This window comes from Rana temporaria, chromosome 13 (genome assembly GCF_905171775.1).
Source record: "Rana temporaria chromosome 13, aRanTem1.1, whole genome shotgun sequence".
NCBI lineage: Eukaryota > Metazoa > Chordata > Amphibia > Anura > Ranidae > Rana > Rana temporaria.
In genome coordinates, this window is record NC_053501.1 from 113,188,097 (window position 1) to 113,210,986 (window position 22,890).

The window sequence follows — 22,890 nt, forward strand, 5'->3', positions numbered from 1 at the left end:
ACTGCAGAGCTACAAGGAGAGTCGCGAGTGTCGTCTGCCGTGTGAGTGCAAGTTGTCAGAGTGCAACAGAGATGGCGTCCCCTCGTCGTGCGCTGATGTGGGATATCCGGAAACAAATTCATCTGCTGAGTAAAGAACAGCTGTATAGCCTCGCTATTACGCTGGATGATGAAAGAGACGTGGACATTCCATCAGTGACTGGTGCAAGCGAAATGGAATTCGTTGAATTTATTGTAGACTACATGAGAAGTGATCAGCTGGCGAAGTTAGAAGATCAAGGCATGTCTTACCTGCTCATCATCCAAGACAAGATCGATGAACTAAAACTCAATAAGGAAAGTACACCAACTGTGAACATTGCAACCACTGCTAAAGAAATGAGTAGTGGGACTGCAAGGACTGAACAGGGATCGGAGGTGGTGAGATTAACTGATGTTGTTGCTTTATTGCCACGTAGGGAATTCAAAATGCATGGTGGTGTAATTTCAGATCATGGTTCGGACATGAGTTACAGTAGCGTGTGCCGTCAGATTGACGAGGGTCTAAGTGAAAAATTCCCTGAATCTGAAATTATACGCACAGTGTTGAGAATAATCAAACCTGGTCATTTTAAAGATATGTTGACTGACAAAGAGGATCTTACTGTTGCTGAATTGAAAAAGTTTTTGAAGTCACATATGAGAGAACAAAGTGGTACTGAGTTATTTCAGGAACTTAGCAATGCTACACAGCAAGAAAAAGAGACAGCACAACAATTTGTTTACAGGCTAGCAGGGTTAAAACAAAAAATTCTGTCTACATCACAACATGATAGGCTAGAGTTTAACTATGACAAAAAACTAGTGCAAGGCGTATTCCTTTATACACTTTATCAGGGACTGAACGAGAACAATTCTAATGTCAGACGAGATATCAAGCCTTACGTGTCTGATTTGACAGTAACTGATGACTTTGTCATAGAGCAGGTCACCAGATCAGTTGATGAAGAAACAGAAAGGCAGAGACGCTTAAACAGTGCACCTAAACATAAACATCTTACTGTTCATTCGTCACAGACACCAGGGAATAGTGAAAAAGAAACAGTGCAAAAGAGAGTTGAGGGAGATGCTAGAGCAAATCACACTGCACTAATGGAACTAACAACACAGGTTTCGGCTCTCACGAAGAACCTGGAGAAGATGATGAAGCAAACTCCTGTTGTTGAAAACCGAATGACTAAGCCACTAACCAATGTTCAAGTTCCAGATACAGCTCACTGCAAGCCCAGGTGTGATGATTGCATCAAACGAGAGAGTCAAAACTGCTACCATTGTTTCTACTGTGGTTGGACAGGACACAGAGCAGTTGATTGCTTGAAGAAAAGAAGGCAGTCGGGAAACGACAGACAGTCACTGGGAAAGGGACAATCAGTGACCACCTCAAATAATCTGTCCCATGCTAAGATAAATAGGGTATTCACCCACCGGTCAACTAGAACACTCCCAAAAGAGAATGGATGCTCCAAACAACGCGTAGCACAATTAATTGGAGGAAAATGCCTATTGTCTTGTCAGATGAATGGTGTTCCGGTTGACATGTTGATGGACACAGGAGCTCAGGTCAGCATTGTCGGGAAGGCATGGTTAGAAAAGTTTCTACCCGGTGTCTCTATTAGACACATACAAGATTTACTTTGTGACGACAACTTATCCATTACAGCTGCAAATGGTTCTATCATTCCATTCATTGGATGGATTGAAGTCCTCCTGGAATTCGAAAGTAGTGGACATGGAAACTCAGCCATCCATGTGCCAATACTGGTGAGCGACTGCTGTAACGACAATCCACTTCTTGGGTTTAATGTTATCGAAGAATTGATTAGAGAAAACCGTGACCGATCAAACAGCACCCAAAACCTGACTATCTTGCTAAGTGAAGCCATGAAAGTAAGACAGAGTGTAGCGAATAACATTGTCAATGCTGTCAGTCAAGCAACTGACCCAGGAGAAATATCCGATAGTCGTGTGGTCAAAGTGGGGAAGAAAGGACTCCAGATCAAAGGAGGCTAGCTTGGTGAAGTCAAATGCAGAATTAGAGCATGGCCGAAAGGAGGAATCATGCCATTTAAACCACTTCCAGAATATCCAGTTGAAGAAGGACTTGAACTATTTCCTTCAGTGGTAGATGTACCAAACGGTTTCTCTAAACTAGTGAAGATACCCATACTGAACCGTGCTGAACATGATATCTACCTTCCACCCAGAACAGTATTGGGTACCATTTCTCCAGCAGCTGAGATTCTACCATTTTCTCCAAATAAAGACGATGAAAAGGGAATTGACCAGAAGAAAAGAATGTTTCATGTAAACCAGTTGAATCAAGTGGACACTGAAAATCAGCTACCCACTAACAAATTTGTTAAGTGGCACCCACCTGTCCATTTGGATAATCTCTCAGAAGAAGAACAGGAGATAGCGAGACAAATGTTATATGACGAATCAGATGTCTTTGCTCGAGATGAGGGAGACATAGGAAGCATTCCAAACTTGAAACTGAAGATAAATCTGAAAGATGAAACTCCTGTCCAGAAACGCTACAATTCGATACCGAAACCCCTATATCAGGAAGTGAAAGAATATGTCCAAAACCTTCTTGACCAAGGTTGGGTAACGAAATCTTCTTCCGCATACTCGTCACCAGTTGTCTGTGTTCGGAAGAAGGACAGGAGCCTACGACTATGTGTGGACTTTAGGGAGTTAAACCGGAAGACTATTCCAGATAGACATCCACTACCTAGAATACAAGATCTGCTGGATAGCTTAGGAGGATTTACATGGTTCTCAATCCTGGACCAGGGTAGTGCGTATCATCAAGGCTTTGTGCATGAAGACTCCAGACACCTGACAGCTTTCAGCACCCCCTGGGGACTCCTGGAGTGGAATCGTATTCCGTTCGGATTAACTAATGCCCCAGCAGCTTTTCAGAGATGCATGGAGAATGTACTAGAGGGCATCAGAGACAAATGTTGTTCTCCATACCTGGATGACGTACTTTGCTACTCCAAAACTTTTCAGGAGCATGTCGATGATCTTAGGCAAGTGCTTAGTCGAATGCGCGAGCATGGTATCAAACTTAGACCGAAGAAGTGTGAACTCTTTAAACGACAGATTCGATACCTTGGACGAATGGTGTCAGAAGAAGGCATAAAAATTGACCCAAATGATCTTGAAGCGGTATTGCAGTTGAAAAGGAAAGAACCAAAAACAGTTGGAGAAGTCAGAACTTTGTTAGGATTCCTGAGCTACTACAGGTCCTTCATTCAAGATTTCTCTCGACTTGCTAAACCACTGTACGAACTTTTGCAGAACACTGAGAAAGAATCTGCTACATCCATCACCAAAAACCGGCGCGGGGAACCTACAAAGAGAGACGGGAATAAAACACAAGTGCCATCTAAAACACCGATCCAATGGACACCCAAACATCAAGCTGTGGTAGTCAGATTGGTGGACATGCTAACCAATCCACCGATACTAGCATACCCTGATTTTGACTTACCCTTCATCTTACACACTGATGCTTCCAATGAAGGCCTAGGTGCTGTACTGTACCAACGACAAGGAGAACACCTTCGTGTTATTGGATTTGGCTCCAGAACATTGACCCCAGCGGAACGCAATTACCATCTCCACTCTGGTAAACTTGAGTTTCTAGCTCTCAAGTGGGCAATCTGTGACAAATTCAGAGATTACCTGTATTACGCTCCAACATTCACAGTCTATACAGACAACAACCCATTGACATATGTCTTGAGTACCGCCAAACTGAATGCTGTGGGTCATAGCTGGGTTGGTGAGCTGGCCGATTTCCACTTTGATATCAAGTACAGGCCAGGTAAACAGAATGCTGACGCGGATACACTGTCACGATTTCCGGTGGAACTCACTGAGAATCTGAGTGAGTACACAGAGCTTGTACCATTCGAGGTTGTGTCAGCTATGTGGCAAGGGAGCAAAGCTGTCAATGAAGAAGAGGCACCATGGGTGGCCTCATTGACTCTTCACTCAGAAAGTGATGTGGCAGAAGAATTGCTGAAAGGACGGACAATCTGCCCAATGACTCAGGAGAATATCAGAGCATTACAAGAAGACGATACCAACATTAGAGAAGTGGTCTGGCTTAAGGAGAACAATTGGACTCCAAACCACAAAGAAAAGGAGAGTATGACCAGTAAAACAAGACGTTTGATACACGAATGGAACAAACTCATAGTGGAGGAAGGAATCCTATATCGACACTCTGGAACCCGAAAACAGCTAGTTCTACCAGAAAAGCTAAAACCATTGGTCTTAAGAAGCCTTCACGATGACATGGGTCACATTGGCACTGACAAGGTAATCCACCTAGCACGTGAACGGTTTTACTGGCCATTTATGCAAAGAGACATTGATGAATATGTGCTGAAGACGTGTAACTGCATCAAACAAAAGCGTCCACATATCCCAGAAAGAGCACCTATGGGTGGGATTACTACCAGTTCACCCTTGGAGCTAGTATCCATTGATTACCTCCACTTGGAGAGAAGCAGAGGAGGATATGAGTATATACTCGTAATGGTAGACCATTTCACACGCTTTGCACAAGCGTATCCAACTAAGAACAAATCTGGAAAAACGGCAGCAGAAAAGATCTTTCAAGATTTCATACCACGTTTTGGATATCCAGAGAAACTCCACCATGATCAAGGAAGAGAATTTGAAAACAACTTGTTTCAGACATTGCAACGATTGGCAGGGATTTCTCATTCAAGAACTACCCCATACCATCCACAGGGTAACCCAGTGGAGAGACTGAACCGTACTTTGTTACAGATGCTTCGTACCTTAGAGGAAGAGAAAAAGTCAGATTGGAAAGAACATCTTCCACACATGGTTCATGCATACAATTGCACCAGGCATGAAGCCACTGGATACTCGCCATTCTTTCTATTGTATGGGAGATCTCCTCGTTTGCCGATTGACCTAATGTTCAATCTTAATTTGGAAAAGGAATCAGAAAGTCAACCAACATTTACTCATAAATGGGCATCCAGAATGCAAGAAGCTTACAAGATCGCATCCGAGAATAGCCAAAAATCATCTGCCAAAGGGAAGAAGTACTATGACAGGAAGATAAAAGGAGCACCTCTCCAACCGGGTGATCGGGTCTTAGTGCGAAATCTCTCTGAAAGAGGAGGTCCTGGTAAACTTCGTTCATACTGGGAAGAATCAGTACACAAAGTAGTAGAAAGAATCAAAGATGGGCCTGTGTACAAAATTCAGCCTGAAAGTGGTAAAAAGACTATTCGAGTACTGCACAGAAATCTGTTACTACCAGTAAATGACCTACCCATTGAAAGACACATTCCAAGAGTACCGATGAACAAAAGACAATCAAGTAACAGGAAAGAGACTAGCATGGATCTGAACCAGGAGAAGGAAGGTTCCGATGATGAAAGATGGTATTATTCTTATGTACCGGAGACTACAGAAAGTCATGATCACATTGTGCCTCAACAAAACTCTCAAAACGTACAGAAACCGACATTAAGAATTTCTGCTCCAGAGTTCTATCCTACAACTACCACACCCAATCTTGAACAAGAACAAAATGATGGAACAGTAGTTGGCGACCAAGTTTGGGCTTCAGACATGGTGGAACTAGACACTGCAGAATTACACCCATTAAGTCAAGACTTACCGGTGAGCCAAGATATGTTAATAGAGAATGATGTTGATGGAGAAGACTCAACTCCTGTAAGAAGATCTACCAGGCAAACTAAGTCTAAAGAGATCTTTACATATGATACACTAGGTCAGCCAACCTACAGACCAAGTCAGGTTCACACCGTACAAACTCCTACAATGCTAGCTACTCCCATGACATACCAGGTAGTTAACATAGCTCCGTGGTGGCAGCAAGTACCTATTTGGGTTTCTTAAATCACTCAATAGAGTTCAGAGAACAATTAAGTGTAATGTCAGGAGCCATTAACTAAAGGAGGGGAGAGTGTGACGGGCTGGGGTATCACATGAAAGACAAAACAGGCATCCCATAGCCTACATTCATTTATTTTTATTGTTATTTTTTGATATCCTGCTATTCTATAAAACAACCAGTAGATGGCAGAGAGGGTACCTGAACAGAGTCTATATAAGACCACATGCATCATGTGACTAAGTGAAACTCATTTTAGTCATAAAGAAGCATGGTCATATATTCTCTTGTTCGTGTATTTTTGTAGGTATGTACTTTAAACCATTCTCATTCTTACTAAACTGTACTAGAAAGATTCCTAAACATCTAGAGCAGATGCAGGAGAAAGTTTTAGTAGATTTTGTGCAATAGTTTTGCTGTAATTAGACTTTCAAAGCAGCATGTGTTGAGAGCAGTGAAAATAGCGAAAAACCCTAGGACTATTGTACTGGTCGGAGCAACTGTTTATTGCAAGCACTAGACTGTTATATATGGGTATATTTCAACCTGATTTATGTAAAGTTATATATATTAGAAGCACATGGTAAAATGATATAGGATTAATAGCCACATGGAAAGGTTATACACTGCTTGTACATTTATGCAAGATGCGCCATCTAGTGGTCAAAAGAGAGAATTGCTTCAGAATTTATATTTATAGAGCAATGCAGTGTAACTCTCATTATGACAAAGCTGGAGTGTGCCATAGAGATAAACATAAGTGTCTATAACACGGAATAAAAGGGAAATGTATGTTTATTAAAATATAATGGTATTCATTGTTGCAGCTATGTTTTAAAAGTATTTCAGTCCAATCTGTACTGTTGTTATGTTAACAATTATAAACATGTAACTATAAAAAAACTGTATGTATTGTTATGTAAAATTGAAACTCATTTTAGTCATAAAGAAGCATGGTCATATATTCTCTTGTTCGTGTATTTTTGTAGTACCCGCCGAGATGATCACATCACATCAGTACGTCTACAATCATCGGTTCCCTTAATCTATATTTTGGGACCGGTAACAGCAACAGGCGCATGGGTAGATCCAGAGCTTGTTCCAGGTGGCTAAGATACTGCCTTGAAGTAGGCAGTATCGAGTGAAACTGGACGTAAGGGATAGCCTCGAAGGAGGCCATCATCTTCCCTAGTAGATTCATGCAAAGGCGAATAGAAGGCTTTTTCTTTGTCTTGACCTTGTGGATCAGGTCCTATAGCGACTTGATCTTTGGTTCTGGCAGGAATACTCTGCCTTGGGCTGTGTCTATGATCATTCCCAAATACTCTACCCTTTTTTGGGCTTGTAGAGAGGATTTTTGTAGGTTTACAATCCATCCTAAAGGCTCCAGGTATTTTACCGTAGTGAGCACAGCGTGATCTAATCCTGCCACTGATTGATCTATCACAAGTAGATTGTCTAAATAGGCCGTTACCGCTATGCCTTGTGTCCTCAGATTTGCCAACAGAGGAGCTAGCACCTTTGTAAATACTCTGGGTGCGGTAGCTACACCAAAGGGCAGGGCCACAAATTGGAAGTGGTGCTGTTCTACCGCAAACCTTAAGAATCTTTGGTGATCGGGATGGATGGGTACATGTAAATATGCGTCTTTGATGTCTATGGACGCCATGAATTCTCCGCCTTGTAGGGTGGCGACCATGGATCGAATCGTTTCCATTCAGAAAAAGGTGAATGTTCAGAAACCGATTTAGAGATCTTAGATCCAGGATGGGTCTGACGTCTCCATTTGGTTTTGGAATCACAAAGAGGTTTGAATAAAAACCTGAACCTTGCTCTTTTGGGGGTACTTCTGTAACTACCCCTTGAGACAGCAAGTGATCCAAACCCTTGAAGAAGGATGCTCTTTTTTGTGGATCTTTGGAGAGAGTCTTGAACTTCGGAACTGAGAATATGGGATCTCTCGAAATTCCAGTTTGTACCCGGAGGATACTGTGGATAATACCCACGTGTCCTGGATTTCTGTCTGCCATGCTGCTAAAAACAGAGAGGCTTTGGGGTCCTGCTTGTTAGCTCTTGAACCCCACAGCTTCTTGTTCTTCTGAGCTTGATTTCCTTTGGCCTTTGTGGCTGGCTGAAAATGCCATTGCCACTGGCTGGAGGCAGGTTTTCCTGTGACTGGGGAAAGAGAACGTTTAAAACAAGGCCGCTTGTTTTTCTTTTTCTCAGGTAGAAGAGTGGTTTTACCACTTAATATCTTCTGGATATATTTTTCCAGATCGTCCCCAAAGAGGTGTTTGCCATGGAATTGGAAACTGGCCAAAAGTTTTTTTTGCATGGAGCTTCTGCTGACCAATGCTTTAACCAAAGAACTCATATGCACCCGCTGGAGTGTAAGGCGTGATGCTTGCAGAACAGAATCTCTCATAGCATCTATTATAAAACATAAGGCTTTAGGTAAATTATCCCAAAATTTAGCTTGTTCCAGAGGCAAATCATTTAGCCCGTTTTACCTGTTGCTTGATGACCTGACACATGCCGACTGCTGCTACAGCAGGTTGGGTAACTGAACCAGCCCAAAGAAATTAGGATTTTAGTAAAGATTCTAATTTATTTTCAGTAGGATCTTTAAACACCTGTGCATTATCCACCGGACAAGTCAGGTTCTTATTTATACAAGAAATAGCTGCGTCTACAGAAGGCAGGCTCCATTTCTTGGAAAACTTCTCCTCCATAGGATAAAGAATGTCAAACTTTTTGGGAGGTGAAAAACGCTTATCTGGGTGTTGCCAGTCTGCATACATTAGCCCTTCTAGTAACGGATAAACCGGAAAAGGGCATGCACCCTGCTGGGCTTTTAATGAACCCAGGGAGGAGACAGGTGATCTGAAGAGGGTAACTTAAATGCGAAACACACAGTTCCAACATAACATTGCACCTGCGACTTCAGTATCTGGGACGCAGAGAAAGGCTCCTCTGATATCCCTGGTCCATCCGACTCCTCTGCAGGTGAAGCATCATCCTCAGATTTTTCTGAAAGGGGGGTCTTCGCTGAAGAGCGGGCTGGGTCTCGCAAAACATGTCATGACGGGTACATTAGATGCTTGTGTATCACATGTCTTTTAATATATATGTACCAATTGTCTATTTATATGTACGTCGTTTTATAATTGGCCACTGTTGATGATATCCATGCATTCATGAATTACTCTTATCTGAATAAACGCATCTACTTTATACTGCATTTACTGCTACTATGTTTATTGGCCCAATGGTGTCCATCTCATTCAAAGTCCCAAAGGGCAAATCTTTTGTTGCATATTACAGGGATGGAGGGGGGTCACCGGTGACACCAGATCCTTTTTCTTTTATACTAGTTACCAACATCCACCATATCACCCTTCTGTCACCTCAGAGACAATGAACAGTCATTTGCGTTGTTTTGTCTTTGTTTATTGGGGGGATATAACTTGGTTGGGGGAAAGGGAATATAGGTTGCCCATAGAACAAGTCACTTTGCCATCATATTTAGGTAATTGAACAAATAGATTGAGCCTTGAAGAACTGATGAACCCTAACATTTACAGTCACTTCCCTGTTTAACCCATGCAGACTATTGCTCCCAGGACTGCTCTCCTCCTGCGCAAAACTTCCACTGTAAACTGTTAGCCTTTCTGTCCCATCATCTTCACTTGACTAAAGAGATCGCTCTGAATCATCCCAGATTGCTGGCTGCAATGTATTGTACTTGGTGTAATTTGCTGTGTAGTTACTAGGCCAGAGGTCTGCAGTACCTCTCCCTGGCGGCCTAGTAATTATGCAGCTTTAGTTGGAGGACTACTGATCCCAGCTAGCCCGACCTGCAAATCCTGCACCCGCAGGTCGCATCGATTTGACACAAATCCCACAGTCTCTCCTCTGGCCTCGCACCCAGATCCCCTGGTATGCCTCTTCCAGAACATCCACTGTTTCACACTCACCGACCTTCACCTGCCCCATGTCCATAATGGAGAACTTTAACCGGACATGCATTCAAATAGCTTCTCCAGCCCTTCTGTTCCAGGACACCTCCTCCATGACCGTGTAAGGATGAGGCTCCCTCCCAGCTCTCCCGGGCTCCTCTGCTGGGCCTCGCACCCCGCCAGATGGGGATGGGGCCCCTGCTGCTATTTAGCATTCCATTCTCCATGTTTCCCGGCCAACAACTCCTCCCCAGTGAGCTGTTACCTCAGCTTATATGGGAGGCCTGCCCTCTGCCAATTCCAGTTGGGGATTGGTCGGGGCTCCTCATGAGCTTCCTGCCACTCCAGTTCCTGGCCTTGCCCCTCTTTCAGAACAATCTCCCTGGAAGCAGGTGAGGTGCCCAAGCACTGAAGCACAGGTGGTCTCACCCACTGCTACACTAACCACTCCCTGCCCCCAGATCAAAACAAGCAGGCCTAGCCTGAAGCATAGGCCTGCCTAAATTTACCTGCACAAAAATCCTACTCTAGCACCTACATATTGTAGAGGGTGCTACATATTTTTAATGACATAGTGCTGATATGAGTATGTTGTGATCAAAGAGAAACCAAAATTATTCTGGCTCTCATTATTTGAAGGTTTATGAACCAATATCCATATCCATATTCCTGACCACATTCAGTGTGGAATCTAAAGGAGGAGGGATCATATCCCTTCTCCTTGAACCTTTGAATGAAATCCTGAGATTGAACATCTGTCAGGAACTTGGTAGGAGGCCGAGATGCTGGGAGGGCTCCCCTGGTGGCCGAATGCAGCACACCACTGAAGGTGACAGCAGGTTTGATGCCCACATAAGCACGGTGCATGGTTGCTGAAGACAGACGTGCTTGGGAGGTCCAGGAGACAGAGACCAGTGGAGCAACTGGAGAGCTGAGCCGGGAGCCAGGCCAAGGATCATTCACAGGAAGACAGTCCGTAATCAGAATGACCAGGGGTGAGCCGAGTCTTAGTACAGGGAGCAGGATAAACAGAGTCCAATAGACAAGCCGGGGTCAGATGCGGGGAGCAGGCAGAAGGAGGTCAGGTGCAAGCCAAGGCTCGAGCCAGAGGGTCAGAAAAAGCAGGTCAGAACAAGCCGGGTTGGTACACAGGAGATCAGATCAGCAGGTAATTCAGGATACAGGAACAGGGGAGCTGAAGATAAACCAGCAATGCATTGTTGTAAGCAATGGGTTTAAATAGGCAGTGGCACACAGATTACAACGAGCGTGCGCAGTTGCGCATTCGCCTGATCACATCGGCGTGCATTTGCTTAGTCACGGCGCGGCGTGTCTGCCTAGTCACGGCGCCGCGCGTCCCCGTGCGGCAAAGTGCCTATGCTGGTTTGCCAACCTGGCACCATTACGCACAGGGATGTGCCTATTTCCCCCGACATCAAAGTCTGCTAAATTGGAACAATTACATCTATTGCAGAGAAGCGGACAATTGGGGACTTCTAGCCACAGTTAATGGTGGCATCTGTCTTTTGAAATATATGCATTTAAAAAAAAGATGATGTATTGAGAGTTCCACCTTAATGGGGAGATCCAAAAAAATGAATCTCTTTGGCACATCTCGTAATTTTGCTTAATCCCTCTGTCATTCAGATTCAAAAGTTAACACAAATTCAGTTAAGGAGGTGGAGTCACTCTTGCTCAGGAGGAGGATGTCCTCTATATAGTGGGCCCCAGAGGGCCAATTCGGCCTAGGTAAGGCATAGATGACATCCTATTCCCACTTAGCCATAGAAAGGTTTAACACACAAAGGGCATATTTTAGGAGGGATTGTGGTTGGTGATGGCTGATGCATCAGGTCTGTCGGCAGTCTCCTATTATTTGGATAGAAATTTTATCGTGATGCCTATCAAAAAGGAATTTATTATGGATCTTCTTAAATTCGCTGCAACCGTCAACTTCTTTTGGTTTAGGGGAATTTTTATTTGCAGTGTAAGGGTGTCACGATGGGGGCTAAATATGCCCCTAGTGTGGCAAACCTTTTTATGACTAAGTGGGAGCAGGATGTCATCTATGCCCAACCTAGGCCAGAATTGGTCCTTTGGGCCCGCTATATAGATGACATCCTTCTCCTGTGGAATGGTGACTCCGCTTCCTTAACTGAATTTTTGTCAACATTGAATCTAAATGACAGAGGGATGAAAGAGGAAGTAAACCCTGATGGGTTTTACTTCTTCTTTTGCTCCCTGCAAATGAAAAGCATAATGGGCTAGTATGCATTGCATACTAGTCCATTATGTGACACCTGCAAACAAATCCAGCGATGTCTCCTGTGCAGGCTGCGTCCATCTTCTGGCCCCTCTGAAATATCTCCTAAAAGGCGCATGTTTAGGAGATATTTCCACTACCTACAGGTACCGTAAGTCTTATTCTAGGCTTACCTATAGGTTGAAGTAACAAAAAAGGGTTTACAACCACTTTAAGCTAAATTATGAGATGAGTCAAAGAGCGATTCATTTTTTGGATCTCACCATTGAGATGGAAGGAGGAAATCTCAATACAGAAAAGTTAGCTGCCATCAACTGTCCCCAAAAGTCAGCTTCTCCGCACTAGACGTAACTGTTACAACTTTTTTCATTTTGACTGCACTAGTTTGGATTATGTTCCGATTTGATTTTATCCAATAAAGACATCGTTTAACAGAGTACAGGATTTTTTCCAATTCTATGCACCTGAGCAGAGCCAGCACCTGTTGGTTTTAGTAGGACGGAAGCCACCCGAGGGGCCAGTGGCTTTTAGAGCGGTATCTATTTTTCAACTGTTCCAACTTAGTGGACTTTGATGTTCAATCTCAGGTTTTGATTCACAGGTTCAGGGAGAAGGGGTATGGTTCCTCATCCTTGGATTCCACATTTGGTCACGAATATGGATAGGGAGCAGCTATTGGTTAATAAACCTGCAAATACGAGAGCCAGAATTTATATCCTTAATAGTTACATCCCGCACGGATTAAACATCGATTGGGATGTCAATAGCTTCATGGATAATTCCTGACTTTTCCATTTGCAATATTTTATAATTTAATTGTTTTTTTGTGGGGTGCCAACATTGTTTCTGGATGCGGAAGTGCCATGTTTCCTTCCCTTGGGGACACTCAAATTTGGGTGGGGCTGGTTTGTTTTACTTCACTGCTCTGTCTTGTCTAAATTTTCCATTTGCAATATTTTTTATCATATGGTTGTTTTATATGTTAATTAGCCAATTCTGGTATTAGTATTTACTTAACCCCTGTGTGGGAAATGTGTATATATATATATATATATATATATATATATATATATATATATATATATATATACACACACACACACATTTTTATAAAAAAAAAATAGACACTTTTTTATTTATATAGTTTGGGCGGTGACGTGCCTATATATGTCATTGCGCACCACACACACGGCATAACAGCGGGAGAGAGCGTTGCGTCAACATCGGAAGAAGAGCAGAGGGGAGAAGACCGGGCAAGAGCTAGCAAAAGAGTGGGCAAAGAGCAGAAGACAGCGGAGGAGCCCAGCAGAAGACACCGGACAGCGGGAGAAGAACCGGGGAGACCCCCGAAGTCGGAAGAGACCCCCGGAGCTGCGTAATAAATTACTTTAAAGACCTGTGTATTGTGTTTTATGTTTGACACTTTTTTCCCCCCAGGTAAATGGGTAGGGGTATGATGTACCCCATACTCATTCACATAGGGTGGGGGGCCGGGATCTGGGGGCCCCCTTATTAAAGGGGGCTCACAGATTCTGATAAACCCCCCGCCCGCAGACCTTGACAACGGTCAGGGTTGCTGGGAAGAGGCCCTTGTCCTCCTCAACATGGGGACAGGGTGCTTTGGGGTAGGAGGCGCAGGGCCCCCCTGCCCCAAAGAACACATCCCCCCATGTTGAGGGCATGTGGCCTGGTACGGTTCAGGGGGGGGGGTGCTCACTGGTTCCCACCCCCTTTCCTGACTGGTCGGGCTGCGTGCTCGGATAAGGGTTTGGTATGAATTTTGGGAGGACCCCCACGCCGTTTTTTATCGGCGTAGGGGTTCCCCTTAAAATCCATACCAGACCGAAGGGCCTAGTATGCTCTTGGAGGGGGAATGCATGCCGTTTTTTTTTTATTTGGCGTGGAGTTCCCCCTCAAGATCATCAGAGCACAGGTCGCATGCCAAAGTCAGATCAGGCAAGATGGTGTTTCGACTTTGATCCGACTTGAATGATATTCAATGGGCTGAAGTAGGATCAAAGTCGGACCAAAGTAGTGCAGGGAGCATTTTCAAAGTCGGACCGACACGTGTCGGACCAGTTAAGACAGCTCTCATAGGGAAACATTGATTTTAATATGTCATGCGACATGAGCTCCCAATGTCGGACAAGCGTTTGTCGGACCAGTGTGAACACTGCCTAAGGGTCCTTTCACACAGGCCTTCCAATCAAGTCCACCCTTCAGTTTTTCAGGCAGACCTGATCGGACGTTCCATTCACTTCTTTGTAGCGGAGGTGGAGACATGTCCACTGACATCAGATCTGATCCTGTCCGTGAGATTCAGACGCAGTGTCGGTGCGTCCATAGTGAACGCATGAGCACCTCCCCCTTCCTCCTCCACCCGTCAATCAACAATACATAGATTTATGCATTGCATGAATCTATGTATTGTCGCCGCTGCCGCCAACTATTCAGGTGGCCGGCCCCCTGGTGAGTGCCGGACATCTGAAAAACAGAGGGGAGTGTGTTTTGGAAGTGTCCATCAGAGCCAGTGGCTCTGATAGGCTTCCCGAGTAGGATGGCTGACCCGAGAAAGCTAAGTGCCTGGCAGGGGGGGGCATACTGGCGGCATTTTGAGGGGGGCAATCTGGCGGTGTTTGAGGGGGGCAATCTGGCGGCGTTTGAGGGGGGCAATCTGGTGACAATTGACGGGCACAGTGGGCGACAATTGATGGGCACAGTGGCTGCGTTTGATGGGCACAGTGGCTGCGTTTGATTAAAAACGGACAGGCGGTACATTTTCATCTGATCTCCCAAAGAGGACAGCAGGGATCTGACAGGTCTGTCTCCGCACAGTGAGCAAAACGGAGTCTGCCGGGCAGAAAGCATGTGTGAAAGGACCCTAAAGCTGAATGAGGCGCAAGCTTTTGTAACAGCTCTGGTGAACGGGAGTGAACCACAACTACGGTTAGCAAGGATTTCAATGCGCTTCTTTATGTGACAACTCAGTATTGGGCCCCAGGCATCACTCCACACAAACAGGAGTTTGGGGGATCTCTACATCATCTCTCTGTCACATAAAGAAAGGCGTTGAGCTACTAAGGATGGACGCATTACAACATGCGACCAGAGCTTAGCATTTAAAATTATATATTATACTTTAAAGATCAAGATTCCAATACACCTCTATATGCAACTTAACCTTTCATCCAAATTCTAAATTGCTGCATTTGTAAATTTTAAAAGCCAATATAAAAGGAATAGTAGTGGTAAAAAAAAAAAAAAAAGCCCTTGTGGATTTAACCACTTAAGGACCCCCTACTGACATTGGCAGAATGGTACGGCTGGGTACAGGCACGTACGTGTTTAAGGCCCAGCCGTAGGGTCGAGAGCGCGCCGCCGGTGGCACGCTCGCGAACCGGTCCGAAGCTCCGTGACTGCGCCTGCGGGACCCGCTCGCCGCCGGTGTCCTGCAATCGGTCCCGGAGCTGAAGAACAGGGAGAGGTGTGTAAACAAACCTTCCCCGTTCTTAATTGTGGCAGGTTCAGTGATCATCTGCTCCCTGATATAGGGAAAGACGATCACTGACATCACACGTCCAGCCCCGCCCCCCTACAGTTAGAAACACATATGAGGTAACACCTACAGTGTCCCCTAGTGGTTAACTCCTGAACTGCAATTGTCATTTTCACAGTAATCAGTGCATTTTTACAGCACTTTTTGCTGTGAATATGACAATGGTCCCAAAAATGTGTCAAAATTGTCCGATGTGTCCGCCATAATGTCGCAGTCACAAAAAAAAAACGCTGATCGCCGCCATTATCAGTAAAAAAAATGTATTAATAAAGATGCAACAAAACTATCCCTTTTTTTTATAAACGCTATAAATTTTGCGCAAACCAATCGATAAACACTTATTGCGATTTTTTTTATTGTCAGTTAAAGCGACACAGTGCCGAATCGCAAAAAATGGCCTGGTCATTAAGCATCAATATGGTCCGGTGCTTAAGTGGTAAAAGGGATTAATTAATGAGCTCATGTTAATTAGGTCTGGTCACAGGTGTATTTCCAGAGTAATATAAGCAGGATACACCTCCTCTTTTTACTGTATATAAGACTTGTATTTCTTTTCAATAAAAGCTGATTCCTGTCTGACCCTCAACACAGAGCCTAGTCTCGTACTTGGGGGGTAGAATTATTCGTATGGGTTTCTTGTTTGGCCAATTGGAGTGTTCGGTAGCTGCCTTTGTGTTCAGGCATTTTTTTTTAAATTGTCGCTCTATTTTTGTTTATAGCGCAAAAAATAAAAACCGCAGAGGTGATCAAATACCACCAAAACAAGCTCTATTTGTGGGTAAAAAAGGACGCCAATTTTGTTTGGGAGCCACGTCTCACGACCGCGCAATTGTCAGTTAAAGCGCCGCAGTGCCGAATCGCAAAAAGGGGCAAGGTCCTTAACCTGCATAATAGTCCGGGTCTTAAGTGGTTAATTTACCTTTTTTTTGGTTAATTCTCCTTTAAGGGGATGCAGCAGGGGGTGTGTCCTATGCCTACATACGTTTACTAGTAGGTGTCCCTCATTCCCATCTCAAAATGTTGGGAGGTGTGCATTGGGGTGCCCTTAAGAATTAATGCCAACCCCACAAGTCTGCAAAAAGCAGCAGGTTTTCCCAGTGGGTCAGGAACAAGTGCAATTCCTGACCTGCACAACTGGGAACCTAGCCTTAGGCCTTGTACTCACGAGCAGACATGTCCGATGAAACCGGTCCGCGGACCGTTTTCATCGGACATGTCTGCCGGGGGACTTCTGTTCGATGGCTGTACACACCATCGAACAGAAGTCCGCGCGTAAACAATACGCGGGGCGTGTCCGCGGTGTCGCCGCGTCGATGACGCGGTGACGCCACGACAATGACGCGGCGACGTGGGCGGGCCTGCCTTTTAAATGCTTCCACACATGCGTCGAAGTCATTCGACGCATAGGAGGGATGGCGGGCGGCAGGACATGTACGGTAGGTCTGTACAGACGACCGTACATGTCGGGCGGACAGGTTTCCAGTGGACTGTTTTAAAGCAAGTCCAGGAAACAGTTGTCCGCTGGAAACCTGTCCGATCCGCCCGAAAATGGTCCGCTCGGGCCTACACACGGCCAAACATGTCTGCTGAAACTGGTCCGCGGACCAGTTTCAGCAGACATGTTTGGTCGTGAGTACGGGGCCTTAGGGAAAACATAACACCAGCTCTGTTTGCACTGGAGCAAATTGGTGACTTTTTAAATTAACCTCCCTAGCGGTAATCCAGAGTGTGGCTTGGGGTGAATTTTCATTACCAAAAGTGGTCAATTTTAAAATTAATTACTTATATAAAAATTGTAGGGTATCATATACACACACACACACACACATAGGCTCGGATTCACATACATCGGCGCATATATATGCAGCCGTAGCGTATGTCTTTTACGCTACGCCGGCGCAGTGCGGAGAGGGAAGCATGGAATTCGCAAAGCAAATGCTCCCAACTCTGCGCCGGCGTAGCGTATATTCATAGGCGTAAGTCAACGTAAGTGGAAGTAGGTGGAAGCAGGCTGGAAGTGGGTGTGATACATTTAAATGAAGCGTGACCCCATGCAAATGATGGGCTGAGCGTCAGACAAGTACTTAAAACGAACAGCACATGCGTCGTGCCTTGGACGCATCCCAGTGCGCATGCTCACAATCACGTCGAAACAACTGCCTAAGATACGTCGAAACACTGTCTATGACGTGAACGTAACCTACACCCAGCCCTATTCACGTACAACGTAAACTACGTAAAATTCGACGGCATTCGTTCCCTGGTCCATACCTTTGCATGAGTTGCGCCTCCAATATGGGGAATAACGTTACGCCGGACGTACGACTTACGCAAACCGTGTATATTATGCGCCGGGAGCAAGTACGTTCGTGAATCGCCGTATTTGACTCATTTGCATATTTGCATCGAAAATCAATGGGAGCGCCACATGCGTCCAGCGTAAATATGCACCCACTATACGCCGGCGTAGGAAAGTTACGTCGAGCGGCTGAAGCCTATTTTTCGCCGTATCTTGCTTTGTAGGTCAGCGCATAGATACGACGGCGCACATTTTTACTTACGTTGGCGTATCTGGAGATACGTCGGCATAAGTGCTTTGTGAATCCGGCTTAAAAGCTGTATTTTTTTTCCATACAAGTTGGGTGGCCATCCTGTTTTATATATATATTAGGGCTGTGGAAATTAACTATTCATCGATTAATCTTGAATTAAGATCCGGTGATGTCACGGACACCAGTAGGGCTTGCCGTGTCCATCTGAAGGGCTCCTTTGCTGTGCCTTCATATCTGCATGCCGGTGGGACCTTACTATCTGCCACACGAAAGGGCTGTTACACTTCCCTCTATCACTTCCCTCTATCAACCTGGGATTCTACAACCATCCACTGGGAGTTGTGATCGTTCCCTTCACGGGACATCTACATGCTGACAGGCTGATGTTAACCTCTCCTCATCTGGATTCAGCAGTGGTATCGTTGTACACATTTTTATACCAGTATCATACTTAGCTACATGTTTTTATGACTGCTTTTGGTACCATTTGGTATTACTTGCACCATTTTTAAAGTTTATGTAGCTTCATCGATATTATCTCCAGTGCAATATTTATGTGGTTACCTACTTGAAGACTATAAAAGTTTTAATGCTATTCCCATCGAGCGCTGCCTTTGTGTGTTTTTTGTATCCTGCTATCTATTTTTCCAGTTGTTGGTAGCTGCACTGGGAATCAGCCTGCAAGGAGATCAGCTAAAAGTAGTTGGATCTGTATGTGCGTTATAATTAATCGAAATTAGTCGATTAATCTGATATATATTAATCTTATATATATCAGTGGCGGTTCGTCCATAGAGGGCGGTGGAGCGCTGCCCCCTCTGGCTCTCACCGCCACTGAAATAACATAGATTCATGCATTGCACGAATCTATGTTATTATCGCCGCTGTTATTCAGATGGTCGGCGCTCATGTCCGGCCATCTGAATAACGCCAGCTGGTTGGCTGTACGGAAATGTCTATCAAAGCCAACAGCTCTGATAGGCTTTCCCAATACAGCCCTTGGGTCCCGGAAGCTTATTCTCGGAGCGCACAGACTGTACGCCCCTTGGATAAGATGACAGGCGTCTCAGCCAATCAGGTTGGCCGGTTCTGGCTACCCGTAACCTGATTGGCTGAGACGCCTGTCAGTCATCGAGGGCGGGAGAAGACATCGTGGGACTTGGATGCCTGACTCCAGTAAAGGTAAGTGCCGGGTGGGGGGGGGGGGGGAAGCAATTTACAGGGCACAGTGGGGACAATTGGCACAGCGCCGACCATTGGCACAGCGGCGACCATTAAAGGGCACAGTGGTGATAATTGATGGCACAGTGGTGACAATTGATGGCACAGTGGCTGCGTTTAATGGCATGGCACAGTGGTGACAATGGATGGCACAGTGGCTGCGTTTAATGGCATGGCACAGTGGTGACAATGGATGGCACAGTGGCTGCGTTTAATGGCATGGCACAGTGGTGACAATGGATGGCACAGTGGCTGCGTTTAATGGCATGGCACAGTGGTGATAATTGATGGCACAGTGGCTGCGTTTAATGGCATGGCACAGTGGTGCGAATTGATGGCACAGTGGCTGCATTTGATGGCATGGCACAGTGGTGCAAATTGATGGCACAGTGGCTGCGTTTGATGGCATAGAACAGTGGCTGTGTTTGGGCACAGTGAGACTGCAATTTTTTTTTTCCTTTGCGCCCCCCCAAAAATTTTGAGCACCAGCCGCCACTGATATATATATATATATTAGTGCTGTCAGTTAAACGCGTTATTAACGGCGTTAACACAAACCCATGTTAACACCGTCAATTTTTTTATCGTGCGATTAACGAGGCGGCGTTCGGGGGTTATACCGGGATGATATGCAGCCGCAGGCATCATCCCGGTACCGTTGTTTAGAGCGGGCGATCGGCTATCCAAACATAACAACCGATGCGGCTAGAAGCCGCTCGGTTGTTATGCCTTAGGAGTGGGAGGCGAACCCCCCCCCCCCTCCCGCCGCCTTTCGCCGCTCTGACCGGGCCTCCAGTCCCACCGGGAGACCCGATCCTCCATCCGCCGCGTTCTGTGTCCAGGCAGAGACTGACACTAAGCCGTAAACGGCTTTGATTCAGTCTCCGCATTGAAACCACGGAAGCGGCGTCATGACGTCACTTCCGGGTTTCTCGGCTGCCAATGGCGCCGGATTTAAAAAAGTACACAGTATTCAGAATCGCCGTTTTCGGCGATCTGAATACTTTGAAGTGCAAAGGAGGGCTCGGAGGTCTTTTAGACCCCGATCCCTCCATAAAGAGTACCTGTCACCACCTATTGCTGTCACAAGGGATGTTTACATTCCTTGTGACAGCAATAAAAGTGATCAAAATGTAAAAAAAAAAAAAAAAACACAATTTAATATTATAAAAAAAAATAAAAAAAATAAGAAAACAAAAAAAAAATGTTTTAAAGGGTGAACCTCCTTAATCGCGCGATTAATCGTGAGTTAACTATGACATTAATGCGATTAATCGCGATTAGAAATTTTAATCGCTTGACAGCACTAATATATATATATATATATATATATATATATATATATATATATATATATATATATATATACACACACACACTGTATATAACCATACAATTTATATACTGTATTTTCCAGCATATAAGATGACCTTTTACACAAAAAAAAACAAAAAAAAAAGTCCAAAAAGCGGGGGTCGTCTTATACGCCAGCCGCCTGCTGGATGTCAGCCCTCCGGATGCTCGCTGAATGTGTGGTAATACTGCATATATGCAGTATACACCGCTGAACCAAACCCAGCGAGCAAGGTATTCTTTTAATGAATACAAAGCCTGCTTGGATTGGAGGAACAACCTCTGCCAATCCAAGCAGGCTACATACAGTAGCCTGCTCGGATTGGCTTTGAGAGTCAGAGGCGCAGGCTGATGATGTTACAGCCTCTGCCAATCTGGGCAGGCTTTGAATTCATTAATAGAATGCATCGCTCGCCGTGATTGGCTCAGCACGGTATACTGTATGTATACCGTGAGACAGTATGTTGCCGAAGCTACTGAACATACGGTATTACCGCACATCGAGCAGGCTGATAGACTGGTTGGAAGGGGGTTGTCTTATACAGCGAGTAAAGCACAAAACCAACATTTAAAATTTAAAATTAGGGGGTCGTCTTATATGCCCAGCCGCCTTATACGCCGGCAAATACGGTAAGCAATACATTTTTTTATTTATGGAGATACAAATCCATGCAGGAGCAGGTTAGCTGGAAATGAATTTTGTGTCTTGTGCTAATTGTTTGTTTCTATGGTAGTGTTTAGGGCTTATACAATAAAGACACTGGGGCAGATCCACAAAGATCTGCACCGGCGCAGCGTAACTAAGATACGCTACGCCGCCGTAACTTACTTGGCTTTGTTTTAAATCCACAACGAATTTACGTAGTGTATCTCTCGCGGCGTAAGGGCGCGGAATACAAATGCGGCGGGTAGGGGGCAAGTTTCATTTAAATGAAGCGCGTCCCCGCGCCGAACGAACTGCGCATGCGCCGTCCCTAAAATTTCCCGCCGTGCATTGCGCTAAATGACGTCGCAAGGACTTCATTGGTTTTGACGTGAACGTAAATGGCGTCCAGCCCCATTCACGGACGACTTACGCAAACAACGTAAAATTTTCAAAATTAGACGCGGGAATGACGGCCATACTTAACATTGAGTATGCCACCATATAGCAGCTTTAACTATACGCCAGAAAAAGCCGAACGGAAACAACGTAAAAGAATGCGACGGCCGCTCGTACGTTCGTTGATCGTCGGAAATAGCTAATTTGCATACTCAACGCGGATTACGACGGGAACGCCACCTAGCGGCCGCCGGAAAATTGCATCTTAGATCCGACGGCGTACGAAGACGTATGCCTGTCGGATCTAACACAGATGCCGTCGTATCTTGTTTTGAGGATTCAAAACAAAGATACGACGCGCAAAATTTGAAATTACGCGGCGTATCAAGAAATACGCCGGCGTAATTTCTTTGAGGATCTGCCCCACTATTTTTTATATGAATGGGATTAGTCACACCTCTATTTCATATAGTTCTAGCTGTTTTTCTTCTCTTTCCCTGTTTACTTGGAATACATTTACCTTAAATATGTATAAGAGGGGTTGAGCCCACATTTATTGTGCGGTTGGGGATTTTTTTGCTGACTTTTTAATTAAATTACCTTTCAGCTCTGGAGTCAGTGAAGGTCCAAGTTCTTCCTGCAGAATCTGATTCACCAGACCCTCACCTATAGAAAAATAAAGGAATCATTTATTCTGGTCACATCCATCTAAGCAGACCCACAAAATTAGGAATGAGAAAGATGTCTAAACAGTCTACATACAGTATCTCACAAAAGTCACATTTTTGTAAATATATCATATCTTTTCATGGAACAACACTGAAGAAATGACACTTGGCTACAATGTTGTGTAGTGAGTGTACAGCTTGTATAACGGTGTACATTTGCTGTCCCCTTCAAAATAACTCAACACACAGCCATTAACCACTTAAGCCCCGGGCCTGTTTTTCAGATTTGGTGTTTACGAGACTAAAACATTTTTTTTTGCT

General features: G+C 44.8%; 1 protein-coding gene across 1 annotated transcript in view; it reads right to left on the reverse strand.

The window, feature by feature from the left end:
* The window catches only part of LOC120920162 (NACHT, LRR and PYD domains-containing protein 12-like), a 487,778-nt gene that overhangs the window by 432,050 nt on the left and 32,838 nt on the right, over window positions 1-22,890 (reverse strand). The window contains exon 6 of the mRNA XM_040332082.1: window positions 22,502-22,567. Coding sequence (XP_040188016.1) covers window positions 22,502-22,567 — 66 coding nt within the window. The remainder of the gene's footprint in view (window positions 1-22,501; window positions 22,568-22,890) is intronic.